The sequence below is a fragment of the Scyliorhinus canicula genome, unplaced genomic scaffold (assembly GCF_902713615.1).
Source record: "Scyliorhinus canicula unplaced genomic scaffold, sScyCan1.1, whole genome shotgun sequence".
Lineage (NCBI taxonomy): Eukaryota > Metazoa > Chordata > Chondrichthyes > Carcharhiniformes > Scyliorhinidae > Scyliorhinus > Scyliorhinus canicula.
In genome coordinates, this window is record NW_024055820.1 from 2,519,888 (window position 1) to 2,543,155 (window position 23,268).

The window sequence follows — 23,268 nt, forward strand, 5'->3', positions numbered from 1 at the left end:
GCATACGGATAAGAGGAACAAGGGTGTTAAAAATGCTGTTGCATAAATAGATACTTTAAGAACATCTTTATCATGATGGTCTTTTAAAGCCTTCAGCCAGTAAGCTACATGCCGCCTTGTAATGTCAGTAACTGAGTTCTTAGTCTAGAGAACCGTTTAATTCCAAACTCCCTGCTTGGGGACTGGGAAGTATTGAGTTAATAATCTCCCTCGCTCTGGTCAGCTCAGCAAATTCCCTTTGGGTTCTCCCTGCTGGAGGTGGAGATACAGAGAGTTCAATCGTCACCTTCCTCCTCTTTTGGTCGGGAAAGTGGAGGTAAAATGGGTCAACATTGCCCCTTACCTCTCTTTGTTGGGGAAGTGTGGGTATAGTGGATTAAATAATGCCGCTCCACTCATTGTTGGAAGAGGGTGCACAGTGGATTAACTCAGCCCCCACCGTCTCTTTGTTGGGGAAGTGAGGGTACAGTGTGTTAACTAATGCCCCTCCCCCTCTCTTTCCTGGGGAAATTGAGGTACAGTGTGTTAACTAATGCCCCTACCCCTCTCTTTGCCTGGGTAGTGGGGGTACACTGTGTTAACTAATGCCCCTACCCCTCTCTTTGCCTGGGAAGTGGGGGTACAGTGCATTAAGTAATGCCCCTCTTCCTCTCTTTGTTGGGGAAGTGGGTTACAGTGGACTAACTAATGCCCCTCCCTCTCTCTCTGTTGGGGAAGTGCGGGTATAGTGGATTAACAATTTCACTTTGCCCTCTCATTGACTGGGCATTGTTGGTCCATGTTTCTGTGTGATCCTCAATTCAGTTCCCAGTGGGTGTGTTACAGCAATTTAAAGGTGACATTAATTTTAAAGGGGTGGACAATGAGAAAAGCAGGAACACCGAGATCTAAATGTGATGTGTTTGTTTGTCTGAAATGGGGAATGATCCGATTTCTCCTCAGCGGGAGGAAAGTCAATGAAGATATTTTGCTGAATCCTGGAATGAATGAGTTTTACTCTGTCTCTAACCCAGGGTGTATCTGAGCTGGGAGCACTGGTTGTATCAGACTTGGTGCCGAGACCTGTAGAAATCCGGGTCTCATTGAACAGATCTAATATCAGCAAAGCGGAAGCTCCATTAATTAAGCGGCTGTGTATTTAAATCACAATTGGAGGAAAATAATCTTTATTATTTTTATTTTAGTTCAAAATATAACCAATAGATTCTCATTGACATGAATTAACGGTGTCCATCAGAGCGAGGGAAATGTTCACAAAACTGGGTTTACCGCTGGATTTATCAACCGTTCTGTTGATGATCTTCAAGGGGATGGCTTCATGTCCCACCACACAGGAGTAAGAAGCGCCGCTGGCCCACTCCTCCGCTGCAATGGATAACAGGCTGTACATGAAGAAGGAGCTATTGCCGTTCTCCGCCATCACCTCGGTGTTCTTGTAGTTCCCGGGATTCACCGGCTTGTCATTGACGGTCCACTTGACGAAGATCTCTCGGGGGGAGAAACCTCTCACTAAGCAGCTGAGGGAGACGAATCTCTGAGCGGAGACGTCTTCAGCCGAGGGCAGGAGGACAGAGACGGACGGTTCCCGCGGATTGGGATCTGCAGAAAATGTACAATAAATGTCAATAAAATGGGGAATTCCGGAGACAATGGAACCGCGGGTTAGATGTGGGAGAAATGTGTTTTGTGTTGGATTTTAAAGGTTTCCATTTTCCACTTTGGGATCTGTCCGGGTTCCCAGCTCGGAGCAGAGGTGGACACAATCCTTTTTTTAAAATAAATTTAGATTAGCCAATTATTTTTTCCAATTAAGGGGCAATTTAGCGCGGCCAATCCACCTACTCTGCACATTTTTGGGTTGTGGGGGCGAAACCCACGCAGACACGGGGAGAACGTGCAAACTCCACACGGACAGTGACCCAGAGCCGGGATCGAACCTGGGACCTCAGCGCCGTGAGGCGGTTATGCTAACCACTAGGCCACCGTGCTGCCCTGACACAATCCTTTTCCCTGAGAATTTACGGATATTGGATTCGTAAGTTTCAGAAAATGTACAGCAGGGAAACAGGCCATTCGGCCCAACTGTTCTGTGCTGGTGTCTAAACTCCAAACCAGGCTCCTCCCACCTTACCTCAAGAGGATTGGAAAACTGCCAATGTGACACCCTTATTCAAAAGGGGAGGGAGTCAAAAACAGGTAAATACAGGCCAGGGACCTTAACATATGTCAGTGGAAAACAGTTCGAGTCCATTATAACGGATCCAAAAGCTGAACATTTAGAAATACTCAATATGATCAGCAGTCAGCCCGGCTTCGCGAAGGGGAAATCATTGCTTGACAAATTTAGCGCCTTTATTCGAGGTGATAACGAGAAGGATGGAGGGAGGGGGGGGGGAGGGGAGGGGAGGGGGGAGGGGAGGGGAGGGAGAGGGGGGAGGGGGGAGGGGGGAGGGGGGAGGGAGGGGGGAGGGAGGGGGGGGAGGGAGAGGAGGGAGGGGGGAGGGAGGGGAGGGGGGGGAGGGGGGGAGGGAGGGGGGGAGGGAGGGGGGGGAGGGGGGGAGGGGGGGAGGGGGGGGAGGGGGGGGGAGGGAGGGGGGAGGGAGGGGGGGGGAGGGGGGGAGGGGGGAGGGAGGGGGGGGAGGGGGGGGGAGGGGGGGGAGGGGGGGGAGGGGGGGGGGAGGGGGGAGGGGGGAGGGAGGGGGGGGGAGGGGGGGAGGGGGAGGGGGGAGGGGGGAGGGAGGGGGGGAGGGGGGGGGAGGGGGGGGAGGGGGGGAGGGGGGGGAGGGGGGGAGGGGGGGAGGGAGGGGGGGAGGGAGGGGGGGAGGGAGGGGGGAGGGGGGGAGGGAGGGGGGGAGGGGGGGGGGAGGGGGGGAGGGGGGGGAGGGGGGGAGGGAGGGGGGGGAGGGGGGGGGGGAGGGAGGGGGGGGAGGGGGAGGGGGGGGGGGAGGGGGGGGAGGGGGGGGAGGGGGGAGGGGGGGAGGGGGGAGGGGGGGGAGGGGGGGGGAGGGAGGGGGGGGAGGAGGGGGGAGGGGGGTCAATAGATGTAATATACATGAATTTCAAAACTGTGTTTAATAAATGTATGTACGTTTCCCATGTTTATAGATGAGAAAAATAGGTAGAAAGGCAAGTGGTGACGATTACAGAAAATCCACAGAGGAACAGAGACAGCGTAAGTTACCGAGCAAAAACTTGGCAGATGGAATATAATGTAGGAAAATGTGAGGTTTGAAACTTCGGTAGGAGGAAGAACATAACGGAATATGTTTTAGATGTAGAAAGCTTAAGTAACGGGGGAATTGGGGTTCCTCGTGCAGAAACCACAAAAAGCAAGTTCTGCAGGTAATATGGAGACAAATTGAATGTTGACATTTATTTCAAAGGGAATAGAATATAAACATGGAGAAGTCTAGCTAAAACTATACAAGGAATTAGTTAGACAAGACCTGATATACTTTGAATAGTTTTGGTGCCCATATCTAAGGAAGACAGATTGGTATCGAAGGCAGTCCGGAGAAAGATCACGTGGTTGATCCCGTGTATGGAGGGATTTTCTTATGGGGCGAGGTTAAGTAGGCTGGGCTGTACTTATTGGAGTTTAGAGGAATAAAGGCGACCTAATTGAGACATGAAAGATTCTCAGGGAGCTTATTAGGATAAACGCTGAGAGGTTGTTTTCCCCTGTGGGAGGGTCTAGGAGCAGAGTGCATAATTGCAAAGTGAGTGTTCGCCTATTTAAGACAGAGATGAGAAGGAATTTCCTCTCTCAGAGGGCAGTGAAGCTGTGGAATTATTTAACGCAGGGGGCTGTAGATTCTGGGTTGTTCAGTATGTTCAAGGTTGAGAGAGAAACATTTTAAATCAGTAAATATGTCAAGGGATATGGGGATAAGGCAGGAAAGAGGAGTTGAAGATTATCACATCAGATCAGTCAGGATCTCACTGAAGGCTGGGCCGCTGTTGATGGGCCCAAAGACCTACATCTGCTCCTAAGTCTTGTGGTCTATGGTCTTGCTCCATCTAAATCCAATATCACTGTTGGGTTTCATTGTTCATTCATCTGCATATCAAATTCCCCCTTAAACTCTAAACGCCCATAGTATTTAGTTAGTGGAATTACCAATCAGAATGGACCATAAATACACTGAATGCTAAATACTGACCGCTGCACTGACACTGGAAATAGACACAATGGCTCAATTATTGCTTCAGTCTCACCGCTCACCTATTTTTTTGTGGATTGAAATTCTTAAAGGCGTTGGCAGGTCCTGATGGCTCGCCACACAGTCAAACACAGCCCCACTCAGCCAGGCTTGTGTCGAGATGTTTAATTTGCTGAGCACGCTCTCAGTATCTGCCCCAGGCTGGTCGGCAATCTCTGATTTCAGCGGCTTCTTCGCTTCACTCCAGGACACGTTGACTCCATAAGGAGCATTCGAAATGACGCAGGTTAAGGTTACAGTCGCCTCCAGTAAGACCTGTTCTATTGGTGGTGGCAGTATTGTTACTGAGGCATCAGTGCAAACGGAAGGATCTGTGAATTTAAAAAATGGAAATCAACCCAAGTTTCATCTTCAGAATCAGGACAGCAGGATTCAGCCTTCACTCACTCAATGGGAATAAATCAACTTCGAAATAACAACCTCTAATAATCGCCTTTAAATCTTCTATACACAATGGAAAACCAGTTTGGGTTGTGAAAACTATTCTCATTGTGAAATACAGTCAGCCTCGAAACCATTCTAATGAATCAGTATTGCAGCATTCCCAATACAAATATTCTATTCCTGATCTCAGAACCCTAATATGGAAGGCTGCTTGATAAATATCTTGAATGAACTTTCCAAAATCTTCGTCCCGAGCTGGTTTCAGTAAAGGGTTCCAGACAGCCATTGCCTCTGCAATTTAATCAGCTGTCTCGGGATAAAGCTGATATCAAATCCACCTCACTCCCTAAATTACTTCAGGTGAGAGGGAAACATTTATATCTATACTGATCAAATCCTGAATGGTGAGCAATCCTAATGCATCTCTCACATCAGAATGAAACACAAACTACATGGCTGTAAATTAGAAGTTATTCTGTGCTTTGCACTAACTTCAGTAAATTACTGTGCAGGATGATTTATTGTTTCCTCTGTTTTGGTCTCTTACCAGACGCGGTGACGTTGTGACTTTGGGTGAGCCCTTGATGAGTGACCTGGCAGGTATAGACCGCTTTGCTGAACCATTCCCCAGCGGAGACTGTCAGCCTACTGCTCGCCGAGAAGTTCCCGTTCACTTCACAGGCGGGAGAGGTGACAATTCCTGAACCCATGGCTTGTCCATTCTTCAGCCACTTCACCGTCAGTGACTTTGGACTGAAATCGTTGATTGAACAGACCATGGTTGCAAATTTCTGTCTTGTGATTTCTTCATTGGAACTCACGGTGAGGAGAACATTTGGATGGATGTCAGGTGGAGGACCTTCAAGAAACACAAATTAGACATGTCATGAAGAAGATGTTGTGACGAATAAAATGTTTAATTATATTTTAACAGTTTCTCTGTTGTCACTATTTCTCGCAGGAGTCAGAACTGTGAAGAGAACCATCAATGTGTTATGACCAAAGATTTAAATAAAGTAATCAAAGCGTCTGTTTCTCACAAATTCCACAGCACTTACATGTCATTCCAATGCTCTTGTCTGAGCTGCTGTGTCGAACCTCACAGCTGATTTTGCTGCATTCCCCCTCTGACTCGGTGATGGTTAACTGGCTGCTCAGTGTGTAGGTTCCCTTCTTGTTTCTCACTGACGGGTATTTCTTAACTCCAGTGGTGATCGGCTGCCCATCTTTCTTCCAGGTAAGGCTGGTGATTTCTGGGGTGTAGTCCATCGCCAAACAGCCGAAGGTCACGGAGCCGTCGGTGTTGTGTTGCTGACAGGAGGAGACCAGGCTGTAGAGAGTGGGCGGAGACGGTGTCGCTGGGAGAGAATGACCCATTCAACAAGTTAGACTCTGGGATTGTATTTATTAAGCAACCAAACATTTCTAAAATTCACGAGAATGATGTGTTTATTCCAACACTTTCCCAATAAATGCTCCGTCCACATCTCAGCTTCTATTAGTTCTATCATTTGAGAATCACCACCTGTTTGGCCCCTTATTGGAAACTTACCTATTTTTCTCAGTCCATATCACCTGTCAAAAAACAACATTTTGATGTAATCAGAATGATGTTAATTTCATTGGATTGAAAGCGAAGAGCGGATGATTTTTCCCATTATTTCAGCCATCATGTTCTCCAAAATGTAAACCCCGCCATAGTCCCGGAGACTGCCCTCTCCTTTTGAGAGCTGACTGGTGGTGGTGATTTAACCCGAGGGCCACCACACCTCAGGCCAGGGGCAAGGTTGAGAATAGGGGTCTTTATGGGCAGCACGGTAGCATTATGGATAGCACAATCGCTTCACAGCTCCAGGGTCCCAGGATCGATTCCGGCTTGGGTCACTGCACATCTTCCCCGTGTCTGTGTGGGTTTCCTCCGGGTCCTCTGGTTTCCTCCCACAATCCAAAGATGTGCAGGTTAGGTGGCTTGGCCATGATAAATTGCCCTTAGTGTCCAAAATTGCCCTTAGTTGTTGGGTAGGGTTACTGGGTTATGGGGATAGGGTAGAGGTGTTGACCTTGGGTAGGATGCTCTTTCCAAGAGCCGGTGCAGACTCGATGGGCCGAATAGCCTCCTTCTGCACTGTAAATTCTATGTAAAATTCAATTCTATGAATAACCTCAGCCGGTACAGGAATTGAACCCGCGCTGCTGGGATCGCTCTTCATCACGAACCAGCCGTCCAGCTAACTGAGCTATGTACATCATAATCCAGCTAACTGAGCTGTGTACGTCACAATCCAGCTAATTGAGCTGTGTACGTCATAATCCAGCTAACTGAGCGGTGTACGTCACAATCCAGCTAACTGAGCTGTGTACGTCACAGTCCAGCTAACTGAGCTGTGTACGTCACAATCCAGCTAACTGAGCTGTGTACGTCACAATCCAGCTAACTGAGCTGTGTACGTCACAATCCAGCTAACTGAGCTGTGTACGTCACAATCCAGCTAATTGAGCTGTGTACGTCACAATCCAGCTAACTGAGCTGGGTACGTCACAATCAACAGCATTCCGCCTGTCACTGAGACCGGGCTGTCTGCAATCCCTCGCACCCCGCCCCGCGCTCCCTGTTCGTTCCTCCATCTCTCTGCCATTCCGCTGGATCTCTGCACCTTTCACCTGCTCCCTTCACTTTCTTTCAGCTGTCTGCTCTTTTAGACGGCTCTCCGGCTTTCCCCGACATCTCTGCCTTTTCCTTTGTCTCTCCGCACTTTCCTCCATCTCGTTCTGCTTTGTCCATGCGCTCTTCACTTTTCCCGTTCTTTGGAGTTTGCCCCGGTTCCTGGTGCTTTCCGCGGTTCTTTCAGTTTTTTGCTATTATTATGCGCGGAATCTTACCGCTTATCGCCCACTCTTTGCAGAGTTTCTTCCCGATCACTGCAATTCTCTCAGCTCTCTGCACCTTCCACCGGCTCTCGGCACCTTTCCCCTGCTCTCTCTGCTTTCTTCCCGCTCTCTGTCCTTTGCGACGGCTCCCTGAGCTTTCCGCAGAATCTCTCCCCTGGCTCCCACATCTCTGTGCTTGCCCCCCTCCTCCCCACCACCAAGTGGCGTGCAGAGGTCTGGTGATGCCCGGGGCAAATCTTGATTGTATGCCCCAAAGACTCAAGTATAAGGCCTAATATACTGAGAAATATTATGAGAAAGGAAAACTTTTTGAATATAACTTCCCGTACCAGCCTCCTGAACAGGCGCTGGAATGTGGCGACTAGGGGCTTTTCACAGTAACTTCAGTGAAGCCTACTTGTGACAATAAGTGATTTTCATTTCAGTGTAGAGGATGTTCTAAACCGCTGTGTGCAGAGAGCAGTGAATGGTCTCTCCCCAGTGTGAACTCGCTGGTGTCTCAGCAGTTGGGATGAATTTTTTTTTTTAAATTTAGATTACCCAATTATTTTTTCCAATTAAGGGGCAATTTAGTGTGGCCAATCCACCTACTCTGCACATTTTTGGGTTGTGGGGGCGAAACCCACACAGACACGGGGAGAATGTGCAAACTCCACACAGACAGTGACCCAGGGCCGCGATTCGAACCTGGGACCTCAGCGCCGTGAGGCAGTTGTGCTAACCACTAGGCCACCGTGCTACCCTGCAGTTGGGATGAATGACTAAATCCCTCACCACACAGAGGGCAGGTCAATGGCTTCTCACCTGTATGAACTCACTGATGTCTCAGCAGGATGGATGGCTGAGTGAATCCCCTCCCACACACACTGCAGGTGAACGGCCTCTTCCCGGAGTGAACTCTCTGGTGTGTCAGCAGGTTGGTTATAGATAGAACAGTGCAGCACAGAACAGGCCCTTCGGCCCTCAATATTGTGCCGAGCAATGATCACCCCACTCAAACCCACGTATCCACCCTATACCCGTAACCCCCAACAACCCCCCCCCCCCTTAACCTTACTTTTTAGGACACTATGGACAATTTAGCATGGCCAATCCACCTAACCCTGCACATCTTTGGACTGTGGGAGGAAACCGGAGCACCCGGAGGAAACCCACGCACATACGGGGAGGACGTGCAGACTCCACACAGACAGTGACCCAGCTGGGAATCGAACCTGGGACCCTGGAGCTGTGAAGCATTTATGCGAACCACCATGCTACCGAGCTGCCTAATTGAGAGAATTAGAGAATTGAGAGAATCTCTTCCCACACACAAAGCAGGTGAACAGCCTCTCCCCAGAGTGAACTCGCTGGTGTGTCAGCAGTTGGGGTGAATGACTGAATCCCTGATCACACTCAGAACTGAGGGAGTGCTGCACTGTCAGAACAGCCTTCTTTCAAATAAGTTGTTAAACTGAGGCTCTGTCTGTCCCTATTAGGTGGATGTTGAAGATCCCACAGCCACTATTTTGAAGAAGAGCAGGGGAGTTACCCCCGTGTCCTGGTCAATACTAGGGGCTTTTCACAGTAGCTTCATTTGAAGCCTACTTATGAAATGAAAATCAGGGCAGCACGGTGGCCTAGTGGTTAGCACAACCGCCTCACGAGCTGAGGTCCCAGGTTCGATCCCGGCTCTGGGTCACTGTCCGTGTGGAGTTTGCACATTCTCCCCGTGTCTGCGTGGGTTTCGCCCCCACAACCCAAAAATGTGCAGAGTAGGTGGATTGGACACGCTAAATTGCCCCTTAATTGGAAAAAATAATTGGGTAATCTAAATTTTTTTAAAAATGAAATGAAAATCGCTTATTGTCACATTCCGCATTCGCCACATTCCAGCGCCTGTTTGGGGAGGCTGTTACAGGAATCGAATCGTGCTGCTGGCTTGCCTTGGTCTGCTTTCAAAGCCAGCAATGTAGCCCTGTGCTAAACAGCCCCTGACAATAAGCGATTTTCATTTCATTTCATGTGTCAAACTGAGGGAGCAAAGGATGTCAATATTTTTAAGAGAGAGACCTGGGCCAAGCTTTCCAGAGTCTGAACCCTCCCTGGATTCACTTCCTTTCCCTTCAGTTGCTGCAAATGACCAATTGATGGTCAGAATGAAAAAAGAAATGGAAAGGCGGAGAAAAGAAAGTGTTTTACTCACAGATGTTGGAGACAGGAGGAAGATTCCTTCGGTGTGAAAGCTCAATTATCACTCACACAAAGCCCGCGCTCTGATTGGCTGGAGAACCACAGTCCCTCCAGTCCTCAATCTTTTTTCATTGGTTAACATCTCAGCACGCAGATCAGGGGGCGGGACCTTTCCCTGCATGTGAGGAGCTCCCCCTCCCTTGGACATGCGCAGTCCCGGGCCGCCCGCCCGCGTGGCAGATAGAGCGGTTTCCCCACCGCGGGGGAGTCTGGGAGCTCAGTCACCTCACCCTGACACAAGGTACATGTCGGTAGTCACTGGATTTGATTGTGACGCCCCCACCTTAGCAAAACAATTTGTTAAATTCAGGTGGAAAAATGTAGGCATCTGCGTGACATTGGGGAGAGCAATAGCCTCTGATTGATGCCCCCATCCAATGGATGCCCGGGGCCAACGCACCGTCGCCCCCCCCCCCCCCCTCTGCACGCCACTGCCACCACCCCCTTTCCTGCCCTTTCCCTGCCTTCTTGTTCTTTCTCTCGGTTCCAGCGCTTTCTCCCGGCTCAGGCGCTTTCTCCCGACTCTCTGAACTATCCCCCGGCTCTCCCCAATCCCGGGCCAACAGACATATCTGGGCACCTCTCGTGATCATGTCTCGCCCTAATTCTCTCTTTCTCTCTCGTTCCAGTCATTCCCTCGCTGATTTAGGGACCGTGAATAAGAGAGAATGAAGAGAGTGAGCGAGTAACTGAGTGAGGGTAGGAGAGTGAGTGCGCGTGAGTGAGTAACTGAGTGAGGGTAGGAGAGTGACTGCAGGTGAGTGGGTAACTGAGTGAGGGTAGGAGAGTCAGTGTGGGTGAGTGAGTAACTGAGTGAGGGGAGGAGAGTGACTGCGGGTGACTCAGTAACTGAGTGAAGGTAGGAGAGTGAGTGCGGGTGAGTGAGTAACTGAGTGAGGGCAGGAGAGTGAGTGCGGGTGAGTGAGTAACTGAGTGAGGGTGGGAGAGTGAGTGCGGGTGAGTGAGTAACTGAGTGAGGGTAGGAGAGTGAGTGTGGGTGAGTGAGTAACTGAGTGAGGGTGGGAGAGTGAGTACGGGTGAGTGAGTAACTGAGTGAGGGTGGGAGAGTGAGTGCGGGTGAGTGGATAACTGAGTGACGGTAGGAGAGTGAGTGTGTGTGAGTGAGTAACTGAGTGAGGGTAGGAGAGTGAGTGCGGGTGAGTGAGTAACTGAGTGAGGGTAGGGGAGTGAGTGTGGGTGAGTGAGTTGGGTGATTGAGGATATGAGAGTGTGGATGAGTGGGAGAGAATGGGGGGGTTGACTGAGTGAGGGTAATTGGGTGAGGGTGTGTCACTGAGGGTGAGTGAGTCATGATGGGTGAGGGACAGTGAGTGAGAGGTGGAAAATAAGTGAGGATGGGTGAGTGAGGCCTGGAGGGTGAGTTTGTGAGTGAAGTTGTGTGGTGAAGGTGAGTGGGTGAAGGTGGGTGAGGCAGGATTGGTGACTGCGGGTGAGTGAATGGGGAGGGTGAATGAGTGAAGGTCAATGCGTGAGGGTGAATGAGTGAGAGTGAATAAGTGAGGGTGGTTAAGGCTGTATGAGTGTGGCTGTGAACGAGGTTTGTAACAGAATTAGTGGGTGAACATGGGTGAGTGAGGGCGTATGAGCGGTGGAGCATGAGTGTGGGTGAGTGAGGGAGCGTATGTGATAATGTTTGAGTGAGTAAGGGTGAATGAGAGAATAAGTGTGGATGGGTGAGAATGAGGGAGTGAATGAGAGTGGGTGCATGAGTGAGTAAGGGTGAGAGAGGGAGAGAGGGTGATTTAATGAGGTTGGGTGAGTGATGGTGAGTGAGTTAATGAGGGTGTGTGTGTGATGGTAAGTGAGTGTGTGTAAGTGACGGTGACTGAGAGCAGGTGAAAAAGTGTGGGTGCATGAGTGTGTGTAAATAAGGGTGGCATGGGAAATGGTGGGTGAGAGACGCCTTGTGAGGGAGACTGTATGAGTGAGGCTGTGTGAGTGAGGCTGTGTGAGTGAGGGTGTGTGAGTGAGGCTGTGTGAGTGAGGCTGTGTGAGTGAGGCTGTGTGAGTGAGGCTGTGTAAGAGATGGTGTGTGAGTGAGGGTGTGTGAGTGAGGCTGTGTGAGTGAGTGTGTGTGAGTGAGGGTGTGTGAGTGAGGCTGTGTGAGTGAGGGTGTGTGAGTGAGGCTGTGTGAGTGAGGCTGTGTGAGTGAGGCTGTGTCAGTGAGGCTGTGTAAGAGATGGTGTGTGAGTGAGGGTGTGTGAGTGAGGCTGTGTGAGTGAGTGTGTGTGAGTGAGGGTGTGTGAGTGAGGGTGTGTGAGTGAGGCTGTGTGAGTGAGGGTTTGTGAGTGAGGGTGTGTGAGTGAGGCTGTGTGAGTGAGGCTGTGTGAGTGAGGCTGTGTGTGAGATGCTGTGTGAGTGAGGGTGTGTGAGTGAGGGTGTGTGAGTGAGGGTGTGTGAGTGAGGCTGTGTGAGTGAGGGTGTGTGAGTGAGCGTGTGTGAGTGAGGCTGTGTGGGTGAGGCTGTGTGAGGAAGGCTGGGTGAGTGAGGCTGTGTGAGTGAGGCTGTGTGAGTGAGCGTGTGTGTGTGAGGGTGTGTGAGTGAGGCTGTGTGAGTGAGGCTGTGTGAGTGAGGCTGTGTTAGTGAGGGTGTGTGAGTGAGGGTGTGTGAGTGAGGCTGTGTGAGTGAGGCTGTGTGAGTGAGGCTGTGTGAGTGAGGCTGTGTGAGTGAGGCTGTGTGAGTGAGGGTGTGTGAGTGAGGGTGTGTGAGTGAGGCTGTGTGAGTGAGGCTGTGTGGGTGAGGCTGTGTGAGTGAGGGTGTGTGAGTGAGGGTGTGTGAGTGAGGGTGTGTGAGTGAGTCTGTCTGACTGAGGGTGGGTGTGTGAGGCTGTGTGAGTGAGGGTGTGTGAGTGAGGGTGTGTGAGTGAAGGTGTGTGAGTGAGGGTGTGTGAGTGAGGCTGTGTGAGTGAGGGTGTGTGAGTGAGGCTGTGTGAGTGAGGCTGTGTGAGTGAGGCTGTGTGAGTGAGGGTCTGAAAGTGAGTGTGTGTGAGTGAGGCTGTGTGAGTGAGGCTGTGTGAGTGAGGGTGTGTGAGTGAGGATGTGTGAGTGAGGATGTGCGAGTGAGGCTGTGTGTGTGATGCTGTGTGAGTGAGAGTGTGTGAGTGAGGCTGTGTGAGTGAGGCTGTGTGAGTGAGACTGTGTGAGTGAGACTGTGTGAGTGAGGGTGTGTGAGTGAGGGTGTGTGGGTGAGGCTGTGTGAGTGAGGGTGTGTGAGTGAGGGCGTGTGAGTGAGGGTGTGTGAGTGAGGGTGTGTGAGTGAGGGTGTGTGAGGGAGGGTGTGTGGGTGAGGCTGTGTGAGGGAGGCTGGGTGAGTGAGGGTGTGTGAGTGAGGGTGTGTGAGTGAGGGTGTGTGAGTGAGGGTGTGTGAGTGAGGGTGTGTGAGTGAGACTGTGTGAGTAAGGCTGTGTGAGTGAGGGTGTGTGAGTGAGGCTGTGTGAGTGAGACTGTGTGAGTGAGGGTGTGTGAGTGAGGCTGTGTGAGTGAGGTTGTGTGAGTGAGGATAGTGAGTGAGGCTGTGAGTGAGGCTGTGTGAGTGAGGCTGTGTGAGTGAGGCTGTGTGAGTGAGGGTGTGTGAGTGAGGGTGTGTGGGTGAGGCTGTGTGAGTGAGGCTGTGTGAGTGAGGATAGTGAGTGAGGCTGTGAGTGAGGCTGTGTGAGTGAGGCTGTGTGAGTGAGGCTGTGTGAATGAGGCTGTGTGAGTGAGGGTGTGTGAGTCAGGCTGTGTGAGTGAGGCTGTGTGAGTGAGGGTGTGTGGCTGAGGGTGTGTGAGTGAGGGTGTGTGAGTGAGGCTGTGTGAGTGAGGTGTGAGGGCTGTGTGAGTGAGGGTGTGTGAGTGAGAGTGTGTGAGTGAGGGTGTGTGAGTGAAGCTGTGTGAGTGAGGGTATGTGAGTGAGGCTGTGTGAGTGAGGGTGTGTGAGTGAGGGTGTGTGAGTGAGAGTGTGTGAGTAAGGGTGTGTGAGTGAGGGTGTGTGAGTGAGGGGGTGTGAGTGAGGGTGGGTGAGTGAGGGTGTGTGAATGAGGCTGTGTGAGTGAGGCTGTGTGAGTGAGGCTGTGTGAGTGAGGCTGTGTGAGTGAGGGTAGTGAGTCAGGGTGGGCAAATGCGAGAGGATGGGGGAGTGATGGTGGGTGTTATGTTGAGTGAGTGGGGCTGAGTTAGGGTAGTTTACTGAGGGAGGTGAGTGTGAGTGAGAGAGTGAGTGAGTGAGGTGAGTGATTGTGGGCGTCAGTGAGGTTGAGTGAATGAGAGTGGGTGAGTGAAAGTGGGTGTGTGAGTGTGTTAGTGAGTGTGGGTGACTGAGTGAGGGTAAGTTACTGAATGAGGAGAGTGAGGGTGGGTGGGTGAATGAATGGGGGTGAGGAAGTGAGGACAGTGTGAGTGAGGGTGAGTGAGCATGGGTGGGTGAGCGTAAGTGAATGAGGGTGAGTGTGTGAGGGTGTGTGACTGAGCGTGAGTACATGAGGGTGGATGAGTGAGGGTAAGTGAATGAGGGTGAGTGTGTGAGGGTGTGTGACTGAGCGTAGGTAAGTGAGGGTGGGTGGGTTAGTGAGGGTACGTGAATGAGTGTGAGTGTGTGAGGGTGGGTGAGTGAATCAGTGTCTGTGGCTAAGGTGGAGTGAGGGTGTGTGGATGAGTGGGGTGAATGAGAGTGAGCAATTTAGGTTGGGCTAGCAAGTGTGAGTCAATAAGTGAGTGAGAGAGATGGTGAGTGAGGGTGTTATAGTGAGTGATGCTGTTTGAGTGAGTGATGGTATGTGAGCGAGTGTGTGTGAGTGAGACTGTGTGAGTGAGTGAGAGTGGGCGAGGGAGAGTAGGTGAGTGAGAGGGATTCAGGAAGTGTTGTGAGTGCGTCCGAGTGAGTGTGTGTGAGTGAGGATGTGTGAGTCAGTATGTGTGAGTGAGGATGTGTGAGTGAGGGTGGATGACTGAGGGTGGGTGGGTCAGTGAGGGGTGTGAGTGAGTGAGGGTGTGTGAGTGAGGGGTGTGAGTGAGTGAGGGTGTGTGAGTGAGGGGTGTGAGTGAGTGAGGGTGTGTGAGTGAGGGGTGTGAGTGAGTGTGGATGAGTGAGGGTGTGTGAGTGAGGGGTGTGAGTGAGTGAGCGTGTGTGAGTGAGGGTGGATGAGTGAGGGTGGGTGGGTCAGTGAGAGGTGTGAGTGAGTGAGGGTGTGTGAGTGAGGGTGTGTGAGTGAGGGGTGTGAGTGAGTGAGGGTGTGTGAGTGAGGGTGGGGGTGTGAGTGAGGGGTGTAAGTGAGTGAGGGTGTGAGAGTGAGGGTGGGGGTGTGAGTGAGGGGTGTGAGTGAGTGAGGATGTGTGAGTGAGGGTGTGTGAGTGAGGGTGTGTGAATGAGGGTGTGTGAGTGAGGAGGGTGTGTGAGTGAGGGGTGTGAGTGAGTGAGGGTGTGTGAGCGAGGACGTGTGAGTGAGTGTGTGTGAGTGAGGATGTGTGAGTGAGGGTGGATGAGTGAGGGTGGGTGGGTCAGTGAGGGATGTGAGTGAGGGAGGGTGTGTGAGTGAGGGTGTGTGAGTGAGGGGTGTGAGTGAGTGAAGGTGTGTGAGTGAGGGTGTGTGAGTGAGTGAGGGTGTGTGAGTGAGTGAGGGTGTGATTGAGTGAGGGTGTGTGAGTGAGTGAGGCTGTGTGAGTGAGGGTGTGTGAGCGAGTGAGGGTGTGGGAGTGAGTGAGGGTGTGTGAGTGAGGATGTGTGAGTGAGGGGTGTGAGTGAGTGAGGGTGTGTGAGTGAGGGTGGGGATGTAAGTGAGGGGTGTGAGTGAGGGTGTGTGAGTGAGGGTGTGTGAGTGAGGGTGTGTCAGAAAGAGACAGAATGTGGGGGCGCGTTTGTGTGTTTCTGAGAACGTGTGATGGAGTATTTACATAGAATTTACAGTGCAGAAGGAGGCCATTCAGCCCATCGTGTCTGCACCAGCTCTTGGAAAGAGCACCCTACCCAAGGTCAACAACTCTACTCTATCCCCAGAACCCAGTAACCCCACTCAACACTAAGGGCAATTTTGGACACTAAGGGCAATTTAGCATGGCCAATCCACCTAACCTGCACATCTTTGGACTGTGGGAGGAAGCCGGAGCACCCGGTGCTCACGAGAGAAATAAGTGTTTGTGTGAGTATGTGTGTGTTTGTGTATGAGAGTGTGCATGTGCGAAAGAGAGAGATTGTGGGTGAGAGAGACACGTGACACAGTGTGCCTGAGAGAGAGCAGATGAGAGAATGTATGTGTGTGACAGGTTGCGTGTGAGTGTCTGTGGAAGTGTGTGTGAGAGAAAGGGAGAGAGATACAGTAGTATGTTTGAGATTATGTGTGTGAAAGAAGGAATGATTATGTTTGAAGAGCGATTATGGATGTGAGACTGTGTGTGGGAGAGAGAGATCTGTGTGTCTGAGATAGTGTGTCTGCCATAGAGAGGGAGTGTGTGAGAGAAAGAATGTGCATCTGAGAGAGTGTGTGTGTCAGAGAGAGAGCGAATGTGTGAGAGAGAGTGTGAGATACCGCATGCCTGAAAGAGAGAGATAGATTGTGTGTCATAGAGAGAATGAGACCGTGTCCATGAGAGAGAGAGAGAGAGGGCATGTGCCAGGGTGCACGTGTGAGAGTGCGTGAGAGCGAGAGGATAATAATATGTTGACGAGTTTGTGTGCGTCTGAGATATTGTGTCTGTGTGTATAAGAGGGAATATGTGTGAGAGAGAGCCTGAAAGAAAAAATGCTACATTTGAAGAGCGATTATGCATGTATGTGAGGGAGCGAGACGGTCTGTGTGTCTGAGAGTGTGAGAGAGAGAGAGGCAAGGTGTGTCAGAGATTTGGTGAAAGAGAGTGCGTGTGAGATAGAGCGTGTGTGAGTGAGAGAGCGTGTGAGTGACAGATCATCACAGTGTGTCTGAGAATGAGATTGTGAGTGTGTGATTGCGTGCGAGGCACAGTGTGTATGTTTGAAAGAAGTATTGTGATTATGTGTGTGAGAGAATGAGTTTGTGTGAGGATGTGAGAGAATGTGTGTAAGAGAGCGAGAGTATGTATGTGTTTGTATCGATGTATGGGTGCACCAAAACCTGCAAGTTCCCTTCCAAGACACTCACCATCCTGATTCGGAAGTATACTGCCAATCCTTCACTGTCGCCGAGTCAAAATTCTGGACCTCCCTCCCTAGCAATATTGCAGATATACCTCCACCACATGGACTGCAGCTGTTCAAGGATGCTTCACATCAAAACTTTCCCAAGAACCCTTAGGCATATATAATACAATCTGGCCTTGCCAGCGCCTCCAGAATCCTAGGATAGGATTAAAAATAAAATGCAAAGGGATTTCTCCGTTGCACTGACCCATTAAATAGATCAAGGACTGCCATAGCACGGAATGTAACCCAATAAATCGCTCTCTGCATTGCCGAATCGAAAATTCCCAAGACCGATATATCACTGCTTAAAAATCAACCAAATCTCCTTCTCCAGCCTGTCTGGCGTTGCTGAATTCTTTCTGACTGTCACAATCTGGGTTTGGAATCCCCTTTCTGAGTCGCCTAGTCAAGCATCAAGTATAATTTCCACATTCCACACATATAAAAGTTCTATTGAAGGACTTGATCAAATTGTACTCCCTGAAATACTGGAAAATGAAGCAGAAGATTTACAACCAGTCAGGAAGATTCCTGGTCCCAGCACAGTGACCGCACGCACAGAAACTGAACAGACACAAATGGCAACAATCGAGTTCCAGCAGATAGATCTGTTCAATCTGTAAGTTTCATGAAACTGTTTGATTCTAATTGATCAATGGCCAACTTCCGACAACAATAATTTAGTGACTTATTTGAAATTAAACTGACATTAATTTCAAAACTGCATTCGGTTTTTAACTATTTCTCTCTATCTCAAAACTCGATAATTGGGCAAAAAGTAGTTTTGCTGAAAATGAGCAGATTAAATATACAGATTCAGGGTAGATTAATGACGGAACAGTGACTCAGTGACAGGGCAATAATTAAACAAACCAGGAAACATTCACATTACCCACTGATATGATCTAAAATCACAATTAAATGTAATCAGAAAAAGAATCAGGGCAAAAGAATGTAATCAGCAAAATAATCTGGCTGCACACAGCAGTGTAAAGAAATGTATTGTTTCCTAAATTAATTTCAGATATTATTAAAATTCTCTAAAACATTTGAGATATTGCACGCCAGGATACAACTCAATTGTAGGAGGTCATTTATGCTGAATTAATTCTCACTGATATTGTACTGTAAGTTACTGTTAATTGTCAGCTAATTCTTTATTCGATTATCTGTACTATAATAATAAATATAGTAAAAATAGTATTCAATAATCCCCAAATTGTTTTTACCCAGAGCTTTGTGAAATAATTGGGATTTAATTAAAACAACCTGACAATCAAATAATGTTGAACAATAAACTCCAACTTACTTGATGGAAACATCTTAACATTTACTTGACTCTATTCACATTTTATTTTATTTTTTACTCCAATTGCTCTATTCGACCTACAAATGTGTAAAATATGCGCCTTTCTGAACACATTGATAAATCATAAACTCCATCTATTCTCAGAAAGTAATGCATATAACGGGAACAGCTCAGTAATATTTATTCAAATCATTTGCAAAACTGACCCATTATGAGCAAGTGGAGTGGATAATTTGTTGTTGAATTTAGCATTTAATAAAATTTAAGCCTAAAGCTGAGATATAATCATTCCTTCTTTCCTATCATCTGTTCTTCCTATAATTCTATCGTGTGTCGAGCACAGCCGTGGGAGACAGGATGTCACTATAAAATGCAAAGGTACTGTTAACCTTTTGTAAATAAATAAATCGGTTTGACATTCAAGCTTTTACTTTTCAATCTAATGCCATACGCAATCTGAACTTTCCTATAATATAAATAAAATCATCGGAACAATTCCTTGATTGGCAGCGACTTCCACATCTCAGAAAACGGTTTCAGGTTAGATTAGCGATAATTACCTCGCTATCCAACTACGCATTACAGTGAAGGGATAATATGGTTGCCGCGCCACAGAAATAATAGAATAACTGGAATTACAAAGTATTTCCAGCCTAGAAACCTATCCGGTCATGTTAACCTCGTGCAGAACACAGCAGGATTGTTAAAGGTGATTAATGATGAATTATATTAATATAAAATAACCTTTGGTTAATATGGAGTTGTATCACCGCATTGCAATTGTTTGAATAATATAATTGTTACTATGTTCTGCATGGGCGTTTCAGTCACTATTTCGTTTAATCTGGAAGCATCAGTTAAAATTACAAAATGCATCAATATATCTTTATTAGATTATTTTCTTAAACCTGGCTGTTTTCTCCCGACAATCGCCCTTCAAGCATTTTCAAACGCCTAGACTGTTTGCATTCAACCAGAAGCCGCTCAGTGTCACCGAGTTTAAACAATGCAGAAACAATGCAGAAACGCTGAACCGTTTTACCAATCTTAATAATTTAAAGTCACCCAGATACACAATTTCCTCAGAAGAACAAAACACGAAATCATATCAATGAAGGACTGAAACTCGTTTATGGAGAAGCAGCTCAATTCTACATCGAACTGGATCAAACTTAATATTGCAAGAAAATATCAATATCCAGCAAAGCAGCTCGTCGCCATTGAATTATTAAACTAAACAGAAATGTGGAATAACAGCAATAGCATTGTGAGGAGCTGGAATATTAACAACAAAGAATTATTGGAACTTTACCATATTTTTCATATTGAGTCATTTTTCAAACACATTTAAATGCTTTTAATGTTTGCAGGAGATGGTAAAAGCTGCAACCATCAGATGCCACGGAGATGAAACATTGCACAAACGTCAAACTGTGATTGCAGCAACAACCTGTGCTCGGAAAGGCTTTGTCGTAGAACGTGGCTTAGTTTAATCTGCAATTTTCACTTTTTTTTCAAGATGCAGAAACAGCCTCCCTGTTCTCTGCCTACAAGCCTGCACCAAGCAGTTTCCAACACGTATACTCTGCATTCAATCACAAACCGTGTAACTGCTCAGTGTCACCGAGTTGAAACAATACAGACACGCCAAACCGTTTCACAAGTCATCCGATTCAAAGTCAGCCAAAAACATTCCTCAGCAGAAAAACACCAAAACACATCACCGAAGGAGTGAAACACCATAGAGAAGCAGCTCAGTTCTACAAACCCTTTCAACAGAATCAAATGAAACATTGCAAGAAAATCTCAAACCAGAATGCACCAAACCCTCATGTCATCAAATGAATGAAGAATTAAACGAAACACAAAAATGGAATAATTACATCAGCATTGTCAGTAAGCGGATCATATTCAATAAGATAATGGAGAAACTTTAGCACATTTTGTTAATATTGGGTTAGATCTCAAACATTTGTGCAGAAGACGGTACAAACTGCAGACATTAGATAGAACCGAGATTAAACATCGTAAAAACACACGTTTTGTATTTAAACTAACCCAGCCACACAGTATCCTCAGCAAATAAACATCAAATCACAGCAAACAGGGACTGAATCCCTCAGCAGCATCTTTCTGTCAAGAAACCGCGGGATTCTATATCCCCCTTTCAGCAGAATCAAATGAAACATTGCAACAACATCGCAACACATGATCCACCAAAACACATTTCAGTGAACGAATGGATTTTGAAAATGCAGAAAAATATAAAACAAATACTCAAGTAAAACAGTTGGTAAATGACAGAATGGTTCTTACCTGCAGTTACCGTCACCATGGTGCCTTGTCCCCAGTAGTCGAAGTAGTCACAGTGTCACATTCCCTGGGCAGCTCTATACAATAACCGCACCTGCACAAAATAGACAGAAATCCACCATTATTTTAAATATTCACAAACCAACGGCAAAGAAAATTCACGATTAATTTTCAGGAAATTATATGAATATTTGTGGATACCGTTATCGCTTCATAAATGACTGAATGTTTTATATTTCAGACATGGAAATGCTATTGAAAACACCAACTGTGACTAAATAACGACCACCAAATTTCCATATTAATTCTTATCATTTTGTCAGTGCTGGACAGTAATACTTCACTGTGAATAAAGTTGGATTATAAACGCGAGCACTGACCCAGCTTCAGTTAATTAGTGCTGAGGGGCTTTTTGTATTGACAGTAACTGCTGTGCCCCAGTTATCACAGTGAGACACAGCGTGTCAAATACTGCGGCAGACTGTTAACTATAAAATACAGATATTTAATTTCACTGCTCCCTCAAAAACTAACTCTGTCTCTTCCGAGAGCGAATGGGTGAGTTATTTCAGCTTCTCCTGGTCATTACATTTATAAAGAGGATCGGAACACTTTTAAACCCTCTGTGCAGATTTAGCGAGTCGGTCAACAGAGATAAAGTGGAAGATTTTTATACCTTTTTGCAAACTAATATTACTTCCAAACTTTGTTTTATTTAAAACTCATTTACTTTGACGATCCTGCTGTGGCGCTGATCACCAATTTGAACAAGCTCTTCCACTGAGGTTTTTGTATGAGGATGTCGCTGTGCACAGCACTGTGACCCACTGCTGTAGTCACAGTGACAGACACCCGCACAAAAACTGCACTCACTCTCTGTTCAGTCCTGCCGCTCAATATTCACTTCAAATACACGTTTACTTCTGATCTAATTTACTATTTATACAGCAGTTTATCAAACCCAATGTACATCGATTTTCCCAAGTATCGGAAATAATAAAGCTAGGATTATAGCCAAGTCTCTCATTGATGAAACTGTTAACAATAAATATAAACAGACAAAAGCTCATCCTATTAGATCGATTAGTGTGTTCGGTTTTACTGTTTAATTTTCTCTGTGTTAGTTATGTAAGAAGCAGCTTGTGTTTTGACTCTGATCACTGACATTAATATTAGATTTGAATCAAGTGCTGACCTTCAGGTTAAGGAGCAAGTTGCTGAATTCCCTCCCGAGCTGTTCTTGTGCGGGTCCAGCCCTGGTTCCTCTCACTGTGGCCATCTTGCACAGTAATAGATGGCGGTGTCTTCGGTCTTCAGGCTCCTCATGGCCAAAGAGAAGATGTTGTTTGAAGTGTCTTTGGACGCAGTGAATCGATCTTTAATTGCTGGGGCGTAGTGGTTGCTGCTTGATGAACTATAGTACAGAAGCAGCCACTCCAGCCCCTGGCCGGGAACCTGGCGGATCCAACCCATCCAGTAGCTGCCGAGATTGAAGCCGCTGGTTTTACAGGTCAGTGTCAGGGAGCCTCCGGGACGCCCGGTCTCTGCCTCTGGCTGAGTCAACACAACATCCGACTGGACACCTGTAAAAATATATCAAAAAGCCCGAGGATTAATGCTGGAGAAATGATTGGTGACTCTGGAACATTCTAGAGAGAGACTAACACTGAGACAGTAACAGTGAGAGACTTGGACAATAAAAACTACTCACGGGATAAGAAAGTCAGCAACAAACTGAGAGAAATGGCCCACCTCATCCTTCTGGTAATTTGGGGGAAATGGTTGTGTCAGGAACTCAGTGAACAAACCAGCTCCCGGACTGTTGGATTCGGGTCCCAGTGAGCGGCATTTAAATACCCGGCAGAAGGGGGCGGCTTTCCAGGCGCCGCCTGTTGATTCCCTGGTGGAGGCGGCGCCTGGATCCACGTCCCACTTTCCACCCACCCCCCCCCCCCCCAACAACTGAAAGGACCCAGAGATTTACTATAGGTTATTATTAAAATAGACATTTATATGTATCGGGATATTTGTTTGTCTGACTGGATTCATTGTAATGTCTCTCGTCATCCTATTGGTGAAATTATATTTTCGCATCTGTTAATTAAACTTAATTCCATTGTAAATTCAGTCCTTTATTTCTGCACTCCAACATAAGTGGATGATCACAAACAGATGGAATTATATTAACAGGGAATAAGACGTCTGTCTGTCTAATTTGCAACAACTCTGGGTCTCTATCCAATTAAAACAATAACTTATAATTTATCAGAAGAGTTGTTCTCTAATTCTGTAACTAAATACGGGCAATGAATAAAGTGATTCGATTTAAATGGTGCACGACTATCATTAAACAATGGAGGTCTGGGGACAAGAAGAAACTCTAACATTGCACAATGTCTCTCCTGCTATTTCTCGAACTGCCCCTGAGCCTCAGACAGTTGTGTGAACATTGGCGGTAAAAGAAGCCGCTTGCCAGATTATTGAGCAGTGAGTTGACAGAGAAACATAAAATTCACATCAGCTTTTGACAGAGAAGTTAATGAATCAGAACGGACGCGGCGATAGCAAAGTTATCATTCAGCATCTAAATCATTGCCGCTAATTTTACTGACCACCGGCTGTCTAACATTCACTGGTGTTGGGAACACAGGATATCAGGACTTTGCGGCATATTACACAATATCACAGGAATAAATGTTTTATCTTCCACTGAAGCAGGTCATGAACTGGTCATTTCTCCACTCATTGGCAGCAATAAGAGGGACTGTTAAA

The 23,268-nt window shown here is 47.6% G+C and overlaps 1 gene segment (V, D, J or C); it reads right to left on the bottom strand.

The window, feature by feature from the left end:
- Nucleotides 1-1,149: 1,149 nt before the first annotated feature.
- Nucleotides 1,150-22,273, bottom strand: LOC119961138. The segment is given in 8 exon segments: nt 1,150-1,599; nt 4,226-4,534; nt 5,155-5,466; nt 5,666-5,965; nt 20,500-20,542; nt 21,101-21,107; nt 21,767-22,079; nt 22,208-22,273. Coding segments are annotated over 8 exon segments (1,722 nt in total).
- Between the last annotated feature and the right edge of the window lie 995 nt (nt 22,274-23,268).